At 38.4% G+C, this 22747-nt stretch overlaps 1 protein-coding gene across 1 annotated transcript in view; it reads left to right on the top strand.

Moving 5' to 3' along the window:
* The window catches only part of tmx3b (thioredoxin related transmembrane protein 3b), a 44278-nt gene that overhangs the window by 2812 nt on the left and 18719 nt on the right, over positions 1 to 22747 (top strand). The window contains exons 4-10 of the mRNA XM_014992366.2: positions 465 to 588; positions 732 to 777; positions 5856 to 5936; positions 6372 to 6471; positions 6632 to 6709; positions 7464 to 7530; positions 16997 to 17095. Coding sequence (XP_014847852.2) covers positions 465 to 588; positions 732 to 777; positions 5856 to 5936; positions 6372 to 6471; positions 6632 to 6709; positions 7464 to 7530; positions 16997 to 17095 — 595 coding nt within the window. The remainder of the gene's footprint in view (positions 1 to 464; positions 589 to 731; positions 778 to 5855; positions 5937 to 6371; positions 6472 to 6631; positions 6710 to 7463; positions 7531 to 16996; positions 17096 to 22747) is intronic.

The following is a 22747-nucleotide window of genomic DNA, read 5'->3' on the forward strand; positions in this document are numbered from 1 at the left end:
AGCAAAATCTAAAGCACAGCAGGCCTTACTTGCCTCCACTGCTCATAATTCTACAACAAAACAGAGACTGGACAGAAACTCCATATGAGAGTTTCAGGGTGAAAGCAGAAAGGCTTGTCCCACTTTTCCTAAAAGCATCTTGAATTTTTGGAAAAACTTCTGTGGGCTTATGAAACAAATGTTTTTGGAATCAAACCAAATAAATCACTTGCAAACACATTATGCTATATCTCAACATCAATTATGCCCCTCTGACTTTAATAATACATGTCTTAATAGACTGTACAATAACACCACAAACAACCTGTAGACACACGGGGCGTTTTTTAGTCATTAGAAATGAATGAATCGGGACAATGAGGTGTGAACAGTGGCGCTTTAGATTTTTCTTTTCTATTTGAGAGTTGCAGCGTGAAATGCTTTTGTTTTCAGAGAGATAACTTTCCTCTTGTGCTATCTTCCAGTTCTACGCTCCGTGGTGCGGTTACTGCAAAAAACTCGAGCCGGTATGGTACGACGTGGGAGCAGAGCTGAAGAGATCGGGGTCACCGGTGCGTGTTGGGAAGATGGATGCCACTGCCTACTCAGGTGAGTAAATCATTTTATAAATTACATTTAAGTAGATAAATATCCTTGCGAGACTAAATCAGATGGCTACCTCAAGATTTAAAAAGACAGTGGTCTAACTATTGTTTCTGGTGTAATGTGAGTGTTATTTTTATGAATTGCAGGAATGGCTTCAGAGTTTGGTGTTCGAGGCTATCCAACAATAAAGCTGTAAGTGTTTACCTTTGATTTTCTGGAAAATACTCACATGGCTACTAGTGACGAGCATTGCATGCAAAAATACTATTTAAAAGTTCCCATAATGCATCTGTTTTTGAAAAACTTTGCACACATCAGTTGTGCAGTGCTAGTTAAAAAAGATGCAGTAATTGTGGCCAATTTCCAATCCAGCTTTATCTATAAAGCATTTTAAAACATAATGCAGGACCAACTTCTAAAATAATATAACATATGCGTCATTACAATTATAATCAGATTCTCTGTAGCATTTATTTATTATTAAGATTGTATTAAACAGACTTGAGCATTAATGTTAAACACAATCTAAATTAAGTAGTTTTCAGGTTAGGAAAACTACTTCCTGCTGTTCTGTTCATTACAGACAAACTACAGGATAACTAGTAGGTATGTTCAGGTTCTTGAGTTGTTTCTTAATGGCCAAGGTGTCTGTGCATCCTTAAAAAGTCTTAAATTTATGCTTCAAACAAGTCGAGCAAACTCAAGTCATTCTGGCATCTCTTTAGAATGACTTTAACTTTTAGAAAGAATATGATGCAATAAGTTTTATGCTTTTTAAACTGACTTTTTGAAACCTTGTTATGCCTTTATACCAAAATTACTCATACTTAAGTTGTTGCAACTAACTGATGTTACTTTGATCAACTGTTGATTGGCAGGACAAATACCAAAATACTGTCAATTCTTTCTGTCAATTTAAAACCTTTATATGCTCAACATGTAGTTATGATGTTATTCTACATTTTTGTTCCTTTACCTTTGTCTAATTTGTGTCATTATTAGAATCGTGTGTTGGCTCTGTTTATGTCTGGTCCCCTGAGGGCCAACCAGTGGGGATACCCTAAGATAACTAACCATATTCAGGAGGGGAAAATGTGTTGTTGTGTTTTCCTGGAGGCATAACTAAATGACAGGCTCTGTTCACACATTTTGCACTTGAATTTGATTACGTTTGGCTCTCCCAGATGCTGTCAGTTATATGTTAGAATATCTAATGCTCGGTTTTATTTTTCAGCATTATTTACAGATATGCTCCATAATCCCTGGCTTCCTGTTGGTGCCATTTTCACTGATCCCGTCTGTTGTGAGAAACGATTTCTTGAATGACAAGTGACATCTTCCCCATTAAATCTCTGGCTCTATGTAGACGCCAGCTGCGTAACGGCAGAGCGCATGTTGACATGAGAATAAATTATCAGGGTCTCCTCCATGTGTTTGAAGCTAGGCCATTTATCAGTGGCGCTGCCATAATGGGCTTCCCATTTGGTTTCATCAGGTTCATTTGGGAAAGTGCCACAGGATCACGGCGGGGCTCTTGACATTAAACCTAGCAAGTGATGAAACAGGCATCGAATCGCACGAGATGCCTCCCTTGATGAGAGAAGGAGACTTGATTTAGAGGCTGTTTGCCCCTGAGCTCATTAGGCCCTGTGGGCTGATGAAACCTTGGTGATCCTTAATGTGCTCTGCTTGGAACGGGAGATAATTAGGACAAAGGTTATTTTGTTTTTATTTTCGTTTTTGGTGCTATATTTTAGACTAACCTGACTTTTGATGTGTATGTTTTTTTTGTAGTAAGCCTGATTGGGACAATACTGACAACTGAAGCTGGATTTACTTAACATGAATATTCATCAGGTTCTATGTTGATCATTTAAGTTCAAGTTATAATTCAAGACAACTTTGTGTCTAATAAACTGCACACAACACATCACTATAACATTTGCAAATAAATCCTCAGGGCTATGACATGTTAAAAAAAAATTACATTCTGCATCAATATTTTGCTTTCTTTCCTTCTGTTTAGCATGAACTATATTTTTTTGTTATTCACATTGCTTTTTGTTTATTGCAGAAGAGCCTGCTCACATTAAGATTCTCCTGACGTAGAAAATTAAAGTTGCTTTCAAAGTGAAAGCATCACAACTGGATTTGTGCGTAGATTTACAGATACGTTCATGCTTGATTTAACATGTTTTTTATGTGACCCAGATGAGAAGATGTAAGGGGCGTGGCCTGCGGCTTACAAAATGTTCAGATATAATATACACTATCGTATTCACTTTTGATGACTGTGGCTTTAAATGGACAGCATTGTAAAGCTGATCAGGCAATAAAATCCCAATTGGCTTGTTGAATATTTAACGTTACATTCTGGTGTAGTTTTTTTTAATTTATTTTATTTATTTTTTGCTCTAATGTGTAGGTAAAACATCTGGTCAAATACCAGGTCTACATGGAGCTGCATCGCTGTGTGTGCATGAGTCATGGCGTTGATGTTAACAGGGTGTGAAGAGGTGGGGGTGTTCTTTTCTGCCGCACATTTAAGCCCCGAATACCAGCTGAGCCTTACTGAAATTCTGTGGTACGTCAGAGTACTCATGCTGACTCTGTGCAGGCCCTAATGGCCTTTACCAGCATGGGCGGTTGGCATTATCACACCAACATGTTAATGAGATCATTGGGTTTCAATGGCCTCCGGAGTCTCTCAGTGCCACGCTGCACCTTTGGGATCTGTCTGAAAGTGAGAGCCATGGCATTAACAGGCAGCTGACGAATCTGCAGCAACAGTTTTATGAATGTGGGAGGAATGTGTCAGGGTTTTTTATTCTTTATTGAATCTCATGCATAAAGTATTAGCCCTACTTTGTAAGTCTGTGTGTGTTACTTTAAAGCCTAAGTTGTATTAGGACATTTTATTCCGTTAAGCCACCAAGAATCTGAAATGCTGTCTAAATGCATCATTTTAAGCCTTCATGTAAAGGGTGGCCTAGCATAAATCTGTATTAATGTGCAGCCAAGATGTTATTTGCAAATTACTTATCAGTTTATGAGCAAATCACATCAGGTTACTGTCTTTTTGTTGTATACATAGCACCATATTACAGAATAGGAACATTTCTCTGGGATGTACAACAGATTAGTGTTGAAACCTCCCACTAATGGATGAAACCAAAAAATAGATGAAATGTAAAATTATAGTTTCACAAAGGAATATGTTACTAACCAGAATTGGACAATTTTTCCACTTGATGGGATCTAACCATGAGAGGCGGAAATTTCTGCAACTTTCTGTATTTAGTGGAAACATTAAATACAGAAATGTAGGTTTCATGAAAAGTATGTTTATTACCTGTTTAATGGTTGATATTTTGAAAAGGTATTTGCAGTCTGACAAGTGAGCATCAATGGAATGCATATTATAATTTATTGATGTTAAAAATAAAGTTGGAGGACGAAGGAAAAAACAGTTTTAAAGCTTTTAAGATCATTTTCTAAAACATGCTGAGACATGTCTGCTGTTCATTCAGGCTCTGTGTGAGAACAAGACTTTAAGGTGAGAACAGTAAATTGATAATTTGATTAATAAATTTTGTCAGTTTAGTTTGACACTCTTGTTACTATGAAACTTGAGGATTTTTCCAGAAGGTTCTCAAATAAAAATTCAAAGCTGGCCGTTAATACGGATGTCTTTCTTGCATGCTTGTCCTGTCGACTCAGCCATTGCATAATACGTCCATTTCCCTTTCCTTCAGAAAGTCTTGGGTTCCTCTTGCATTATGTTCTGGGTCACTGTCCATTTGTGTCTGGCTGTGAAGTGTCACCCAAACAGTTTTGGAGCATTTGCCTGAGTTGGAGCAGATGGTTCATCCCTGAACAGCCAAGAATTAATCTGTCATCTTCTGTCTTTTTAAAGAAAGTGTCTTGTGACCTGTTGTAACAGGAAGCCGTGTCTGTCTGTCTGTCTGATGTCTCATGCTGAATGTGGATTAAATGAGTTTGCCTGAAACCTTTTAGCTCAGGGATATGTTGACATTCATCATATTTGTCTGAAAAATGCTGTTTTAGATCCAGTTTGTTATTAGAATGTTATTGTGGGTTTTTAATTTGATATAACTATTTTTCTCCTTCTCTTTTATGTTGTACATTTTTTTTTCTCTGGGATAATTACCCGGATACCCCTTAGGGAGTTTTCATCACTTAGCTGGATGTTGTGAGGTGTTTTTTTTTTTTGTTTTTTTTTCATGGAGACGATGCTTTCATTATCTACTGTTGTTTTCTTTAATGTTGCTGAACTCATCAGTTTTCAATGTAATAGCTAGTTAATTTGGCCACTGTTAATGGGCTCGCCGTCTCTTTGATGGGTTTGTTTTAAGTTTTGGACTCAACTCTCTAATATCATGGCAGCCTTTATTTCCAAGTACCTCTTAAATTTGGAATATGAAATAGCTCAAATTAAAGTGATTTGTGATGAGCTCCTACCAGGAATAGGAGTGATTTCAGGATTTTTCAGACACTGATGAGTATAGACAAAGAAAGTTGGAGAATTGAACATATGTCTTTCTAGACTAATGTCTAAATGTTCTTTCCTTTCTTTCTTCCTCTCTCCCTCTCTCTGTCCTTCCTTTCCATCTTCCTGGCTCATCTTTCTTCTCCTTTCCTCACACCCTCACATCCTTAACTTCCTTCTTGCTTCATTGTGCCTCTGCTTCTGTCTCTCCATCCTGGCTTCTAACTGTCCATCTTTCTTTCCTCCATTCCTTATTTTTGTCTGCCTTTCTTCTGTCCTTGCTTTATTCCTTCTGTTTTTATTTCTTCCTTTCTAACTTCTATCTTTTCCTTCTTTCCTTGTCTTTTAATCTGTCCTTCCTTACCTGTGTCCCACCGTTACTCCTTTCTTGTTGTCCTTTTTTATGTGGTCCCTTTTGTCTTTCATTTAATTCCTCTTTGTGTTATTCTTTTGTTCCTCAACAGTTACAGTTGCTTGAACCAAAAGTGAAGCTTTCCTGCAGTAGAAATACCTGTCATGAAAATTAAATTAATAGATCTTTTTTTTTTTTTTTGCATGATCATAAATTATTTAAAAGTCTTGGCTTTGAAATGTGTAGACGTTGGGTTTAGATAACAGCTAAAAGAGCTTCATAAGGATTCATGTGTGACAGTATGACTTTGTCTACATTACATCAGTATTACCTCCTAAAACTTGCTTCCAGTCATGTGAAAACCATAAACGGCTTTTCACCCCTGCTTTGTCTCTCTTTGTCGTGCAGGTTAAAGGGCGACCTTGCCTACAGCTACAAGGGACCCAGAACAAAAGACGATATTGTGGAGTTTGCCAACAGGGTGGCGGGGTGAGTCTCGGACCGAAACAATATGACATGCAGCTAAGAACTCAGCAGAACTTCCCCCTTTATTTTCCAAGTGCCACATGCTGTGCTAATGAAAGCTCATCCAAGCCTGCTTTATCAACACCGAACACAGTTGTTTCATAGCTCAGCGGATGCCTCTGATGCTCCACTTTAAGCCACTGCATAAAGCGAGCCCGACAGATTTTCTCCTCCTTCAGGGGAAATCAAACTCCATCCATGACAGAGGGGATGATCAAAAGCTTGGCCCCAACTTGAGAGAGGGAAACGTTTTTTTCCTCTTAGCAAACCTCCACTAGGTGGAGCCATCAGTGTATAAATCAACAGCTTGACTTCCCTGAAAGTGCATGTTTTCGCTGTCTCCATTTGAGGTAACGACCCATCCAAATAAATCATATTTTGTGGGTTTTTTTCCTCCAGACCAGCCGTCCGGGCTCTTCCTAGCAAGCAGATGTTTGAACACATGTTGAAGAGACACGATGTTCTTTTTGTGTACGTCGGTGCAGAGTCTCCTTTGAAAGTAAGCACCACCCATGAAATGAGACGTTGTTTTTGTTCCAAGCCTTTTCAGAACAGACGGTGCTGAAAATGTAGACTGGATAAATAAAAATCACACTCATCTTGCTCCTTTATTATCGTTGAAAACAGTTAAAAGCTGATTTCTTTTTTTCTGTTTGCAGGAGAAGTACAATGATGCGGCGTCTGAACTTATTGTTTATACTTACTTCTTCTCAGCTTCAGAGGAAGCTTTGCCTGAGGTAAATCATTTGTTTGTGTATTTTCAGTTCAGTGAAAGGACCTTTGATACAATTTTGTTAGTGCTTTTCCTATGCTTCCTATAATTCTCTGCCAAAATCAGAATTTTCAGGCAAGCTTTTTAAAGATTGTGATCGTCCATAAAACTGCAATCGGTGCATCCTACTATATGCAGAGGAAAACTACCATGTTCATCATCCTGAACACACCACTACAACATTAAGACTTCAACATTACATTAAGACATAGTCCAATTTAAAGCTTATTTATGTGTCAGAATTGCTCAGTATTTACAAAGTTTTTAATTCAGGGGGACAGAAAGAAAATGTAAGCCACACTTTTCAAACTTTACAGTTTATCATGTTGCTCTACTTTCTGTTGGTGTAAAACATGAAATCCCAAATAAATATCCTGAAGTTTGTAGCTGTAACATGACAAAAGGTGAAAAAGTTCCATATGTATAAATGTCTAAAACTGTATGCACTTCACATATGCACAGAAAGTCTCACAGAAATTCTGAACTATCCCTTTAAAAGTGCTGTGAAAAGGCAGGTCTTTTGGTAAATGTAACAAAACGAGATGACGGTAAACCTCATAAATTGCTCCATGCTTTCTTTTAAATCATATTCTTTGACTTTTATTGTTTCCTGTAGTGTTTATGTTGCAGTTATGATTTATAAAGTTGTAGTCAAATCAGCTTCAAGTGATCTTTTAATGACAACGAAGTAACACCGGGTTTTGTTTTTTCCCCAACAGTCCGTGTCTTTGTCAGAGCTGCCCGCAGTTGTCGTCTTCAAAGATGGATCCCACTTTACTTATGATGGTAGGTATCTTGTTACTCTGGTCTTTGTCTAACACATTCTCCCTTGTCTTGTACTTTTCTTTCCCGCTGTTGTTCTATCATTTCCCTCGCCGCACAAGCTTATGGTGTGCCCGGCTCATCATAAACCAGCCTGGGCTCTGCCCTCTATTATAGCCGTGTGGTTAGGCCAGGGATGTCACGGTGGTTTGTCTCTGGGCGGACGTGCATAGTGGGCCTCGCTGTTGGGGCCTGTTCTGAGTGGGCGTTGGAGACCGCGGTTTCAGAAAAAGAAACAAGCACCATGCTTGTTCGCTGTCTACACAGTTAAACAAAGCTGAGAACTGAACCGACACTGAAGCAACGACAAAATCCGAGCTGAACGGTTTGATTTCTCACAGACGGGCTTCCTAGGTAGTCAGAAATTTTCTGGAAAACTGTGGAGTTTGATCCCAGGTGTGGATATCAGTGGAAAAATACATTAGAGAGTGGAAAATATGTGCATTTAAGAGACCTTATATTCCATCCATTCTAAGCTTCAAAGAAGTAGTTTAGGATAATCATGCTTAGTTTGGATAAGTAAACTAAAAATAAGATTCACTTCTATTAGTCATATTGATTCCATTTAATAATGACTTGTATTGATCAGTGACACTTTAGCATTTATTCCTATTAATGTTAAAGTTTGTTAGCAAATTAAAACAACATTAAACTGACAGATCTCTCTCGTGGAAATAGGAAAAAGGAAAATAGTTTATGAGACACGGGTACCCATCAGTTTTTCAGAGTTAGAACACCGTACTGTGGTCCAGGTCTTGGGTCACCTAACAGCAAACTGGACTGGGTCTCAGCTCAGCCCACAGGGAATCTCAGCACACAGCTGCTGTTTGACCCGAAGGCCGTTCTGCTTGCAAGATATAGCCGCTCGCTCTTCTGGCCCAGATCATTGGATGGTTTCCCACTTTGGATAACGCTGGAGCCAAATAAGAGATGAAAAAACAAACTATTTAAGAAGTTGCTGAGTAATGTCGATCATTTTGAGGTTTTGAGGGAAAGTGAGAAAACGTGTCATTACAAAAATCTATCTACGGAAACAAAAAGGAGACGATGCATAAAACTCTCTTCACAACTGAGTTCTCACGAGTTAATCAGGATTTGTCTGGTGTTCCCTCTGGATTCTGCATGTTTCTCTGTTTTACTATTTATTTTTCTGAGTCATCTTTCAATCCGCTCTTGGGATCAGACAGCCAAGGATGGAAATTAGTCACCTGTGGCTTTGTTGTATTAAACAGCCAATAGGAAAAATATATTTTGTTACAACCTTGAAAAAGAGGAAACATGTAAGTAACTGCTTTTTCTGAGTCCAGCTTAGAAATAGACAGTGTTAATAAGATTTTTGAATGTTTAAGTTGATCAAATAAATCATTCAGATACTTTGACATGCATTACATTCAGTCAGTTACATTCTTTTGGGCTTATTAACTAAGCAAGGTCATGAAAATATGAATTGAAGATGCCATTGGCAAGAGATAAAAGATTGTGGTCACTAACTGGAAGAGTAATGAAAAGAAGTATTAGTAGAGGACAGCTCAATGTGTTTGAAAGGTCAAATCTGAAGTGGACTCGGTCGCTACAGATTATGATTTCATGTGACCTTTCCTCCTTACTCTGTTCGTTTTCTTCTTCATATCTGGATTCTGTACAAATATCTTCTAAAAATCATTGCTTACTTGGTTTTAAAATTCAAAAGTCAGCTAAAAGGAATGGAAACTTCAGATTTAAATCTTAAGTATGGCAAAATGTGTAAGAACCATTCACAGATGTTAAGAGGAGCTGGAATTATTATAATGCTTAAGGGATTCACTGATCCCTAAGGAGATACCAGTTTCTGAAAAAATATTAAATTAAAACCTATTCATATACATATTTTTTTATTCTTAACCCTTTAAAGATTTGCATAGTTCCTTTGTGACATTCGTTGATGTGCTGGTCAGTCTTTTAAAGATAAATATTCTTACAAAAGGAAACAACCAGAAGATGAAAAATGTTTGCTCTCAAATATATTACACACACATTCATACAATAATCTAACATTATCAGTGACACACACTACAAGACACACACACTAGCTCTTGTTAAAAGGAATGTAGTTTCAAAAATGGCATTTTCAGTGCTTCTTAATGGGACATTTCTTTCAACACAGAAATGTCTATTGTGTAGGTTTAAGGTTTGATTGATTGCAGTTTGAGAAATTCAAGCTGTATGTATCCAACAAAGCCAAACTAGCTTGAAAATAAAGAAACAAACATTACAAAATGTATTTAGGAACTCTTCCGATTTACGCTTTTCACCGCAGCAGTGTGAGTTTACCATGTTGCTTCATTATGCGTTGAACATCAACGCCGGATTCAACCTCGACGGGCAGCCTGAAGCGGAAGTGAAGAGCGTCGAGGCACAGTGCCAGTACGAACGGCCCCCAGTAGTGGCTGTTGGGAAGGTTGGGTACACGCCGCACGGCCCGCAGTAAAAAATCCATCTGCGTTGGGGTCTTGTAGCCCACACCCAACTGCTCCACCTGAGCGCTGCAGAACACGGGCTTGGTGCTCCAGAACCGCAGGAGCAGAGGCTCGCCGCAGCAGACGTTGACCACAAAAACGCCACACTCAGGAGAGTCCTCCAGGACCCGGATGCAGAGGATGCGCGTGTCTGGCATCGCCATGGATGCGGCGGATTAAAGATGGAGCAGCCAAACTGGATGATAAAACGACCCACTGCTTGCTTCTCTTCTCCTCTGTTCTAATCTCTGAAAGTAAAAACACTTTTATTATCGAACATCACGGCTGCAGCTCGTTAAGCAGTCAATGACAGCAGAGAGAAATCCTTCCACTCCTCTCGTCCACTTCCAAGTCCTTGTCTTTGTTTCCTCTTCTGTAGCTCCACAGCATCTGTTTGTCTGCTTTGCTTTATTTCTCAGGCTTGTCTCGCTTAAATTGCTCTGACTTGATCCTTCATAAGAGAACTGATCCTAAATCATGTGATGTGGTTTTCTGTATCCCTCACTTTGCATGACGTTCTGTCAGAAAGTGTTTTATCAAATGTAATTTGGCTGAACTTCCGTGACGCGTTTGCATAGCTGTCCAGTTTTATTTCAGGCAGTGTGGATGTTGCATTGAAAAAGTTTTCCCACCTTTGAGACTTGCACATTTCTTTCAAACTGTGAACTGGGTGGAAATATGTGATATATGGTTTTTAAAAATTGTACAAGTAAAAATCTGAAGGTTGTAGTCTGCATACTGATTCCCTCTTACTCTGTTACCCCTAAATTAAATGCAGTACCACCAGTTCCTTTCAGAAGTAAGAAACATCACAGCACTAATCCATCCATCATCCGAAAATTTACTTCGATAAATCTGCTAAAACTGAGAGGCTGATCAAGGAGAGTATTGATTAGAAAAGCTGCCAATATGGCTACTGTAATCCGACCTTTACGCAAGACTTGCAAGAAGGGAACTCCTTAATTAAGTCATAAGACGACCTAATTAAGAACAGAAGTTTTTACAAACTTCTTTGTTTTGAGGTCACCTAGCTATTACTCCCTTTGATACACAGTGAAGGATCGTGATGTGGGGATGCTTGTCTTCAGCAAGGACAGGGAAGCTGGTCCAGGTTGATGGGAATATACATAAAGTTAAATACTGGACAATCAGAACAAATCTTAAAAGGTCAAATATCATCTGAACTGTGACTGTAACACTAGAAACATGGCAGGAGCAGCATCATGCTGTGGGGATGCTTTCTTGAGCCATCTTCCTTGACAAATGACTCTGTCCAGGTTGACTGGACTTGAACTAATTAAAAAACAAAAGGACAAAATGTGTTGGTCTGCCACAGACGTGAGTTGGACCTAAATAAAAGGAGGAAAAGAAGTTTGTGTTTAAAATGCAGAACAGTTGAAGGGATATGAACTGCTTGGCACAGCACTGAGTGGCTTTCATGTTCATCTCTTCATGAGCTGCATTGTTGTTTTGTTTTTTTTTTATCTCCTGGCTTTAGAGGCTGGCTCTTCCTAGGATATGCAAACAATGTCTTCCCCTGGCAGTTCTATTTTTTTTTTTTTTTTTTTTAGGTTTTGAGTTAGTTCAGATTCAAAAATGCTTATTAGGAATTCACTGCTGCACCTCGGTGCTCTTACTGTGCAGGTCTGTGTTGTTTTAAAGAAGAGTTCCCACTGAGCAGAGACACGCTGCCCAAAAGCCAGCCCTCACTTTGTGTAACGTGATATTTGACACAGTGTTGTTTTAGCTTTGATTGCCGTAGCTGCGCACTTCCCAAAACAGCAGCATCCCGCTTTTGAAGAACGCCATTAAAATATAGTCCGGCACAGAGCCTCATGCATATTTAACAACTAAAATCCTCAGTGCCGTGCTGCTGTGCTGGTGTAAGCTGTTACTGTGCTGCAGGCTCTCAGTAGTGTTGATCATTATGTGCTTGTGGATGAAGACACTGACTGACATGGTCTGTTTTATACAAAGACAGAAAAACATTATCTTTAGGATAGAAGTTGTTTTTGTCATTGCTTCTTTCACAAGATTGCCATATTCCAAGGGTTCCAACTCAGTCTGGAAAGTTTTGGAATCTGATTTCAGTACTTTTCAGGTTTGAATTGGTACAAAAGAAAATGAGCATTGAAAAACTTGTTTTTCCACATTGTATGTTTTCTTTGTGTGAATGTTGTGCTACTTCTTCTACCTTTTTTCTTTAATCACTCTTCCTTTTTGCCGTTTTTTGTTTCATCCCATGTGTCTTTCCTTAAGTCTTTTTTTCACTTTCTTGTGTCCTATTTTTTTCATTCTTTCTTGCTTTTGTCCTTTATTTTGTTCTACATTTCATCCTTCCCCTCATCCTTCCTTTTGTTCTTTCTTTGCTCCACATGTGAAATCTGCCAACTGTTCTTATGCAGGACTGAAAACCCTGGAAATTCTAGTCTGGAATCTTTTTTTACATGGAAAATGTGTTTTAAAATCCTAATTTACCCTTTTTACTACGCTCAGTTGCATCAGTGCTTTCTTCTAATCTGCATCAGTGGTTAATGGTTTGATGGTGTTGCACCTTTTAAGGAAATGTTCATGGATGTGGCTGCTTTGAGGTAGAACTTGTTTCACGGCTGCTGATTGGGTTCATTTAAAGTAGAGACTGAATAACGAGTCATAAAAATGACAGTGTTTAGATAAGCTAGACACAGCCAGTGTTTACCTCGGATTATTTGAATAGGGCCAACGTGCTGAAGTAAAAGCTAACAGATAACATTTTTACCTTTGCTTCTGTTTCTCTAGTTTAAATTAGGCTTAATGTGAATGAGTCAGTCCTTGTAAACAACAATGTTAAAATGCTACAGTGTTCTACGATTACAGTAAAAATGGAAAAAGCATTTAAAAATCCTTGCTTTCCTTCACTTAATGCTACAGATGACAACTGGTAAGAGTTCAGTTTTTTTATGCAGCTGACTGGTCATAGCTTACATATCACCCTCCACGTTTATTTGCATCTCTGGTAAAAGACATGATGTCACATAAATTCATTTTCTGCCTGATTTGAATGGCAGTTCTGCAGTATTTAATAGATTACGGCTGTGTGGAGGACAGTATCTAAGCAATATTGTTTCACAGTGCTCCACTTACAGTTTAACAGCCAACCAGACTGCGACAAATTCTTTGTATATCAAACCTCCACAACATGAGAGCCGGTGCTCTCCTATGCGGTGTTTACGCGCATGTTCACCATTTCAACACAGTTTGTGGAACTGTGTGAATTATTACTGTAATGGTCCAGTTATAAAGTTAATTATTCTCACCCTGAAATGTTGGATTATTGAACTGATAACCATCAGACCACTTGACCTCATAGTGAACTGAAAGGTGGCACTTAGTCTCAGCCTTTCCAGCCTGAGACTAAGTATTAAATCCATAACCATTAAGTTATAAATTATGATGCTGGGTTGTGAAATGTGTATGAAGTATTACAAAACAAACACAGGTCAACTTTTTTTATGAGGGAAAAAAGGACAATTTATTAAGGTGGTGTAACACAAAAGTAGCTCACCAGGTTTTGACACGGCATAATCCCATGAATTTCACACTATTGATTCCATCAGACAATCACTATTCACAACAGGAGCAACATGGAAAACGCGACACACTTTCTGTAAAGATGAGACAATAGTTGCTGTTTCAAAAAATAACTTTCAATTCAAGCAGACATGGCATTTTATGAAACGGTTAGTTTCTCTCTTCCAGTTGTCCATATTTGTGGCCTTCGAAGAACCCGACTTCCGGAGACCGGGCCGTTTGACACATAAATGCAAACATTTTACAAGGACTTGCATAAATAACCAATGCTCAGCCTGGTGGGGACACAAGGAAAGCCTAGTGGCCCGCCAGGCTTATAATACACTGGGGGAAACCCTGAAACAGATTCACAGTGTATTTGGTGGGATGGAGGTTTCTACTCTTGATGTTTGATCTGAATTTTAGAACCTGGTGAAGACCAGATCATTTATTCATTAAATGCTATAATTAAGAGATTGTAGGATTAAAAGAGCCTTTCATTAGAAGCTATAACTGTTTAGTTAATCTATAGCATTACCTTGAAATCTCATGGTAATCCCTCTAACAGTTGGTGTCGTTTTTTATTCTCAGTCTTCTTATCCATCAGGTCTTGAGCGTCAGATCTCATTTCCTGCTCTCATTGTAATGTGTCTTAGTGCTTTATGGATGCGTGTCACATTATCTTATTCTCTGTAACGGAAGAAATCTTTTCATTTTTTACATCCTTCTTACACTTTATGTTCAACCGTCTGTCTTTTCATCCTCATCAACCTTCTGTCTCTGTTAAAGTTCTCTTTGATGAAGCTACCTTCCCTCCTCTGCTTTTCTCCACTGTCATTCTGTTTCTTTCTATTTGCATAGACTCCCAGGTCTTTTCTACCATTAACCTTCATCCTTGAAATGTGTCAGCGCTCCCTCCTACCTCAGCTCCAAATTCCTGACACCAGATCATCCCCTCTCCACCCACTGTCTGTTTTTATTCCCCTTCCTGCCCCTCATTTCTCCATGTTGTCTCCCCACTGTGCGAACTCTTGGCTGACGGGCTCCTGTAGGGCAGCATGAAATTTCTGAGCCTCATGCCCCGAGAAGAGAGCGACTCTAATTTGATTCAAGGTGAAGCCAGTTGAGTCGTGTACAAGAGCTTCATCAGATGGTACAACCTTAAAAAGAACGCGGCCCCAAGCCCCCACCTTCTTTTCTCGATTCGCTCTCGCTCTGTTGCTTCTGGGGAAAAGTTGGGCAGCTGCATGCTGTCTATAAAGCCAAAGCATCTGTGGGAAGAAGTCTTTGGAATGTCTACCAGATCGACTGACTCAGCAGGCTTTTACAGCAACACTCCATTGCCTTCGCATAGCAGCAAGGCTCTGGGAGAAATGCATTCTAATGTAACTGTACGGCACAGCCTTGCACATTTAAAAGCGCGTTCAAGGGTTTTAAGTTGTCATGTTCGGTATTGTGCCCTCGGCTCCTTTGAGGCCCTGCAGCATGAGAATCATGTTAAAAATCATCAGTGTTCCTGTAGTTACTTAAGTGGCAGCGTAAAGGTCAGGATAACTTATTAACATGTCATATTAAGGTTCCGGCTACATTTGACAGTAATTATGTGCATCCTTTTGCTTTCCTCAGCTTTTTTAGTTTCTAAAATGCCTCACTGATCTTGTTCTATAACCCTCATACTGCCTCCAGATGTTTGTCTAGAAATGATATTATGTTTTTTTTTTTTTCTTTTTGTACATGACATGCATACGATACAATGCCTTGCAAAAAAATATTGTCTTTGACCTTATATCCTTTGAATTATTTTCACATTTGGTGACATTTTGTCAGGTCATGACTGCAAAGCTTGCTATACTTTGAGATTTTACACGATGGACTATTACAAAGTAGCACATAGAAGACAAAGAATGACATCAGATTTTTTAAGAGTTTTACAAGTAGAAATAAGATAAGTGTGGCATCCATTTGTATTCAGCAGCCCTGACTCAGAATTTTGTAGAACCATCTTCTGTTGCGATTACAGCTTCAAGTCTTAGAAAATTGCACTATCATCTTTTCACATCTAGCGACAAAGACTTTCTTCTTTCAGGAATTGTTCAAGCTCATTGAGACTGTTCAGGTTTTGCCACATATTCTGAATTGGATTCAGGTGGGGACTCTGATTGGATCATTCAAACATAAATCCGTTTCATCTAAACTATTCTATTGTGTGTGGATATATAGATGTATGTTTATGGTTGTGAACCTCCACCACTCAAGTCTTTTGCAGGATCTGACTTTTTTCCAAGATTGCCCTGTATTTTGGAATTATATTCCACAGAAAAATCAGGGACTAGATGCATCTGCAGAAACTGAACTGTAGATAGCTGTAAATGTTTAGTATGAAAGATGCTAATGAAGACTGGTGTGAAATTTACCTGGAGAGAATAAAATAGATTTATGACAACTTGGGTTTGTTGTAATCAATATTGCCTTAACAAGATTCAGCTGTTATATTGCACTCGCATGTCTTACTCATATTGCACACCACTAAACAATAGCTTTCTTCTTCCCTCTTTTTCTTCAAGATTAAATTTGCAATGTAAACAACTAATATTTGTTACTTTAATACTCATAATCCACATGAGCTGTGGATCTCTGTCATTCCTCCAAAACTAAAAAAATATTATAACCGTAGGTGAACTAGATTTTATTTAGGGGCATCAGAGTATAACAAGAGCTGAAGACTCAACACATTTAGGCTTTTTAAAAACAGTTGAAAACTGTCATTTTCTTCACACTTCACAATTATGAACTGCTTTATGTTGGTCTTCCATATACAAATAATATTTCCACTTTGCTGGCTGTCAAAGTGGTTTGTTTACTTGTCCATAGTAGTGTATGCATTAAAAATAGTATGAAATAGTTTTTTCTTCCTTGCTTTTTGTGATTGACAAGCAGAACTGATGAGAGAATCGGGACAGAATGGAAAATATTAATGTCAAATGGATAATTTAGTATTTTTGACAACCATTTATTTGATAAATAAAACATGTTTTGTTCATTCTACATAACTGTTGACAATCCACCCCGAGTAAAATATTCTCAACCCTGTTATTTTGTTTATCTGTTCACTTGTCATCTATCCGTCTAAAGTGCCGTTTATGACCCAGACCACTTCAGACTCCTCTGATCTTTGTTTACGTGCCCCGTGTCTGTGAATGCTCAGACAGTGTCTCGCTCTTTACCCCCCAAAGAGGTTACATGTTGTAAACATTGTGATCTTCTGACAGTCCAGCCATCAATACTTTGCTATGCTTTGCTTTTGATATCGACAGGTTGTGTGGTGAATCTCAATAAGCTGCTCTGTCCCTTTGTGTCTGAAAGATTCCCCCGCTGTATGTTTGCAGAGTATGAGGACGGCAGCCTGTCGTCGTGGGTGAACAGGGAGCGCTTCCAGGGTTACCTTCATATTGACGGCTTTACCTTGTATGAGCTTGGAGAAACAGGTAGCGTATTCCACTTGCAGACTTATTTCATTTTCATCTTTTTTGATCTAAAGAATGTTATTTTGCAGCAAAGAATATTGTTCCCTAACATCCACATGTAACTTTCCAAGAGACTTTCCAGCATAACCCCCAATTTTTAAAAAAAATGTGTGTTATACACATAAATGTAGCAAATTGTAACATTTACAGAGTTAAATTTGAGATGTGTAGCGGCCATCCAGTTCTGTTTTATCACATACATTTGTGACTTTTAGTGATATATATGATTTACAATTTTTCAGATTTGGTTAAGTATTTGTCAGAAAATTTTCATAATTTTTATTTTAAGTTTTTTAACAATAATTCTGCATATATGTTTGAATTTATAGTTAGTTTTCTGTAATCCATAGAGGATTACAATTAGAAAATAAAGGCTCAAATTAGGGCTGGACAATATTGTTTGAAAATAAAATCTACAATTTTATCATACCAAATCTGATTTCTGATTTTAATTTAAAAAATAAATCTTGCTTCCCTTTCTGAAAAAGACATGACATAAGACAGAAAATATTTCCCAAAACTGCATTTTATTACAATCATCTCTTTGGTGAATTGATTTGAATTTGAAGTCCAAATAAATGTACATCTGTAGAAAAACACTTATCACCCTACCCAAGGCCTAGCATCTTATTTGACAACACTCTGAACAAAATACAAGTGGATGGATGAAAAAATAAATCCAGTTATTCCAAAAATTAATCTTAAACAATCGCACACCCTTAGCTCAAATATATGGTATAGATCCCGAGCCACTCTGTATGCTGGAAGTAACAACAATTCAAGAAAACTAAAATAACTGGCAATTTTAAAAATTCAAACACCAAATATACTTCAATATGCATTAATACGCACAGTGGAAATCATTTTAGCGCTATGGTAGAAGCCAGCATCAGCAGTCATCCTTGTCTCCTTTCTTGGTGCCCGGAGCCAAGGAGCATATGAGAACTTCTTCCTGGAAATATACTTTAGTTATATTTTGACAATGTTTCTTTACCAGATGAAACGGAGTTCAAATTTTTTACAGACTCATTTTAATGCTTTATATTTTGCTCTGTAGCTGTGGTTTTTATTCTTTTATTTTGTTCTTTCATGCATGTAGCTCTTCTTTAATCTTTACAACCAAAGACGCTGGTAAACATTTCTAAACTGCATATTAAAACACAAGCATAAATCAAGCATGTCAGCAAAACGTTGTTATATAAAGAACGCCCTAATGTTTGACAGCCTCGCCCTCAAACGTGTCGCTTGCCATAGGGCAGCTTTAAAATTAAAAGTCAAACATCTTCTATCAGAAGCTTGTTCAGCTTCAATTGTACTCATGGAGCTATTTTTTGCTCAGTCTTTATGCCCTCCAGAAACAGCCAGATTTGTTATTCTTGTTCAAAAACCTCTTTCCTTGTAAAGGTAATTTAAGCTCAAATGTGAAATGCAAACTGCCTCTTAAACAGCGGTACATTGATACTCTGTGCAGTGCTTCTCTAATATTAGACGCAGTATTTTCTTCCTTTATGGGCTTTATTCTTACAGCATTAGACCAGCTGTGGTTTGATGGGTAAGTGGCTGGATTCCAACAAGGTGTGCGGTTTAATGCATGGATTTTCTATATGTTCACGTTTCCTAAGGCAAGAGAGTTAACCCTGATGTTGTCCCTAAAATACTTACTGGTGCAAAAATTTTAACGGCACACAATTTCATACTGAAAATATCCAGTACAGCATTGTCAACCTAAGTGGAACTAGGAGTGCAGTGCAATGTTTTGTTGGGCAACTTTTAAGTGACACCCAACAAAACAGAGTGAACTCCCAGCTGTCTTTATGCTCTGATATTTGGAGAGATTAAGGTTTCTCACGCGGCTACAGAAAGAAAGGTTGAGCGACCCATGTCATGGTGTGGATTTTTCAACAGCAGTAAGCCACACAGCTCGCTCTGCACTTAGCTGAATTGCTCACCTAAAACAACTTCAAACTAAATGTAAGCATCTCAGATATGGAAGAAAAATCAGCTTATATCCAAATGCAGCAGGTTGTAGAATCCAATCAGACGATGTAGCATACAGTTCACTCCCTGAAGGGGCTTCTCCACTGGAGTGGCTTTGACCGGTTCTGACCCAGTCCAAATTCATCTCCATTTGGTTGCTTTACACGGTTCTTCCCCGTTTTCGTACTTATTTCAGGAGTAGTACAAGCCGTGCCAGACAGCAGACTGAATTCAATAATTGTCTTATTTATGTCACTGCAAACTCCATACAACATCTCAACCACAAAAGTGGGCTGGCAGACATGTTGTCTACTGCCATAAAGCTGCACAACGTGGAGAAGCATAATTATGAATTTAATCTTGAGCACCGCCATGAGCACACGTGTCAACTTTTGGAGCGGAATGACTGTGTTTCGCTGCCCTGCAAACAGGATGACAGTCAGAAACGAAAAAGCGAGAAACTGCATCTCTAGTCGGCGGTCTGTTGGATGGAGCAGTCAGAACTACATCATATTAATAAGTTGTGATGTGCAGTTATTTCTTTGTTTTGAATTTTTCTTTTTAAATAAAGCTCATGTGTGGATTTTGCTTTACATATATTGACCTCATTACCTAAGTCTAAGACCTTGAGGTTCTCCATTGCCGAGTGTTGCTGCAAACCTCATTAGAATGTCGACCAAAGCTGCTACGCGCTACCCGCCGCCCAAATTCCTGCCTTAATTCACGCTCACAATACAGAGGAACAAACTGTACCGTTTTGGCTGTAATTAATCACCTTTGGTAGAACCAAACCAGACATTAACCGGTTAGAAGGAGACATGATAATGGAGAAGTGGTTTAAGTCTGGAGACATGGGATTGCCACTGGTTGCGGGATCTCATCTCCATTTCTCTCTGCATTGGGATTTCCTCCAGTGTTGAAAATTCTTGTTATTCCATCATGGAGAAAACACAGTCCCACTTCCTCCATCATAAGCAGTTGGTAAAGAAAAATTTGGCAAGTTATTTATGGGTGTAACCCATAATAACACATGTGTAGGTCTATTTGACCTACACATGTGGCCCCATTTTGAAGAGAGAATAAACAGGCTTTCCAGTGGTAAAAGGTTAATTACGTAGAAGCATTGTAACAACAAAATCAGCCAAAACACAAACCTTACTATTGTACTTCTCTCTGTGTAAGTGAATACTGTTTGATTCTATTTAGGCTACTTCAAGTTGCTTTCTTTCTCCTTTAAGCCAGACTTCCTGCTTTTTAAACCTTAGCAATAATGCCTTAATTGGATAAACAATGTGTGACTGTTCAAAAATTTGCAGTTTTGATTCATGTGAAGGCTTGAAGGAAGTAAAAAAAAAATAAAAAAAAAAAGTTGGCAGAAGCCCTGTTGCTGGAGTCTTTTCAACCGAATATCACATTTCATGGACTGCAGCTCAGTGGAGCTGCTGGGATGACATTTTATGCTTAAAAAATCCCCCCCTCCATCCCACACATCATAAGTCATACTGACACAGAACTCTGTACCCACATCTAAATACTGGCCTGACCCAAAAAAATCAATGAGGAGCCTGAAACTGTAATTTAGGGTTATTTAACTGTGAGGATTTAAAGGACAGAGAGAGGCAGGCAGGGAGATGAATTGGGTGCATATTGAAAGCAGAATATGTTTGGCGATATTAAAAAGCACTTCTCCTTTTATGTCGTCGTGCACTGGGATATTGGAAGGTTATTCTTCAGAAGCGGAGACAACCGCAATAACAGCACAGGAGAACCAGAAAACATTTGTCATCTTCCACGAACCAATCTTTGTGTCCTCTCGTTTTTCTACATCTATCACATGGATATCACGCTCGCTGCATATTTATACTGGATTTAAGGCGCAAACTGTTAGTCTTCAGCTGGGTAAACAATACAGTCATTAAACCAGTGGATTATAAAACTGAGCTGGCTATAGTTTCTGAAAATGCTCTGGCAAATTTACAGAAAAACGATGTGATGTCTCAGATGGATGCATTAAATTAGATTCCGTCGCCAAGCGGCTCTTTAAGCTTGCAGCAGACGATCTTTTAACTTGATGGACTTGAACATTTATAGGTTGTTCAGAAATTCTCTCTGATGAAGCATGATTTCATTCTCATCCCGAACGTTTTGATGTGAGCGATGATCAGAGCTTTGGCATTAAGAATCCAAAACATCTTGACCCGCGTGGCACGGTAATCAAGCCTTAATGATGGAAGAGCTCGAATTGATTCTCGTTTTTAAATATGGGCCTGTAGAAAACAACCTTGAGTTTTATATTTCAGTGTTTGCTCTCCATCTCTGGGTCGCAAATAACACCAAGCATCATGCAGAGAGACTTGATAGCAGAGAGTAGCAAGCTGAAAAGCTGGTGTGTAATAATAAATCTCTGAATCCGATTTCTGTAGAGGCATGTTTCGCATTAAACGCCAAACTTCTGAAGCAGGACTTAAGCTCATGCAAACTGTTGATAAAGTGAAAAAGCAACAGAAAAACATTTTGGCTTGTCTCTCCGTATGTCCAATTAATGCCGTATCTGATGAAGTCTGAGACACTTGAAGATGAAAACATGAATAAAGCTTTGGTCAGTTTAGAGTGTGATGAAGGCTAAATAGTTGGGCTTCATATACAAAAGGTTTTGGCTGTATTTGTTCTTTTTCTACCCCATATTTATACTTGTATTCATACCCCTCACAGATTTTCATTTAAAGTTTTAATTATTCAACCAAGAATTCAATTATATTATTTATATGGCGCCGATTTACAACACATCATCTCAAGGCACTTAACACAAAAGAAATTCAGTTCAGTCCAATCATGCATACAGGCCGATTGGTCCTAGGTGAGCTTAAAATAGGCAGAGCTGAGCTGGAGTTTTTATCTGAGAATGATTTGGTGTAAAAAATGTTTTGTATAGACCTATACAAAATTGTGTATACAAAAATATGTGTAAAAGTATAATAGGCCCCCCTTTAAAAAAATCCTCAGCTGTATTTACTTACATTAAAACAAAAACACTGACGCATAAGAAGTGTTAGATTCTTGCTGGCTGACTCGAAAACAAATAGTAAATTACTAATAGTAACAGTAAATACCAACATTTCAAATAGCCGTTCAGCTCTTGGAAAAGAAACTACCACAAATTCAGAAGTGGATTAATGTCAACTGGAATGAAGTGAACAACTTCCAAGCACAAAGTTCTTTGGTGAAACTAATGTTTCCATGTGAGTAATTTTCCATTATAGCTACATAATCCTGCAGTGATGACCGCAGTAATCATGCTCCTTAGCTGGTCGTACTATTGCGCCATAACAATAATTGTCTCTGCAGAAGAAAGTGAGACATCTTACAATTATTGCAACATTTGGACCTGTAATTTGCAGTGGAAACCTGTGATTGCTTAATGAGCTGCAAGCTTTTCTAACGGCATTGTTGCCACACAGACCGATACGAGCCAGAAAGAAGGTACGTGAACATATGAGGAGCTTAGAAGATAAATATTGGGGGGTTTGGGTTTACTTTATGAAGCATGATAAAATAATCATATTCAAATCGCTGGTTAATATTAAAATAGAAGAGAATTAAGTCATTGTTCCTTTTTGGCTTAACAGGAAGTGTATC

This window comes from Poecilia mexicana, unplaced genomic scaffold (genome assembly GCF_051168715.1).
Source record: "Poecilia mexicana isolate PSO_F unplaced genomic scaffold, ASM5116871v1 scaffold_20, whole genome shotgun sequence".
Classification (NCBI taxonomy): domain Eukaryota; kingdom Metazoa; phylum Chordata; class Actinopteri; order Cyprinodontiformes; family Poeciliidae; genus Poecilia; species Poecilia mexicana.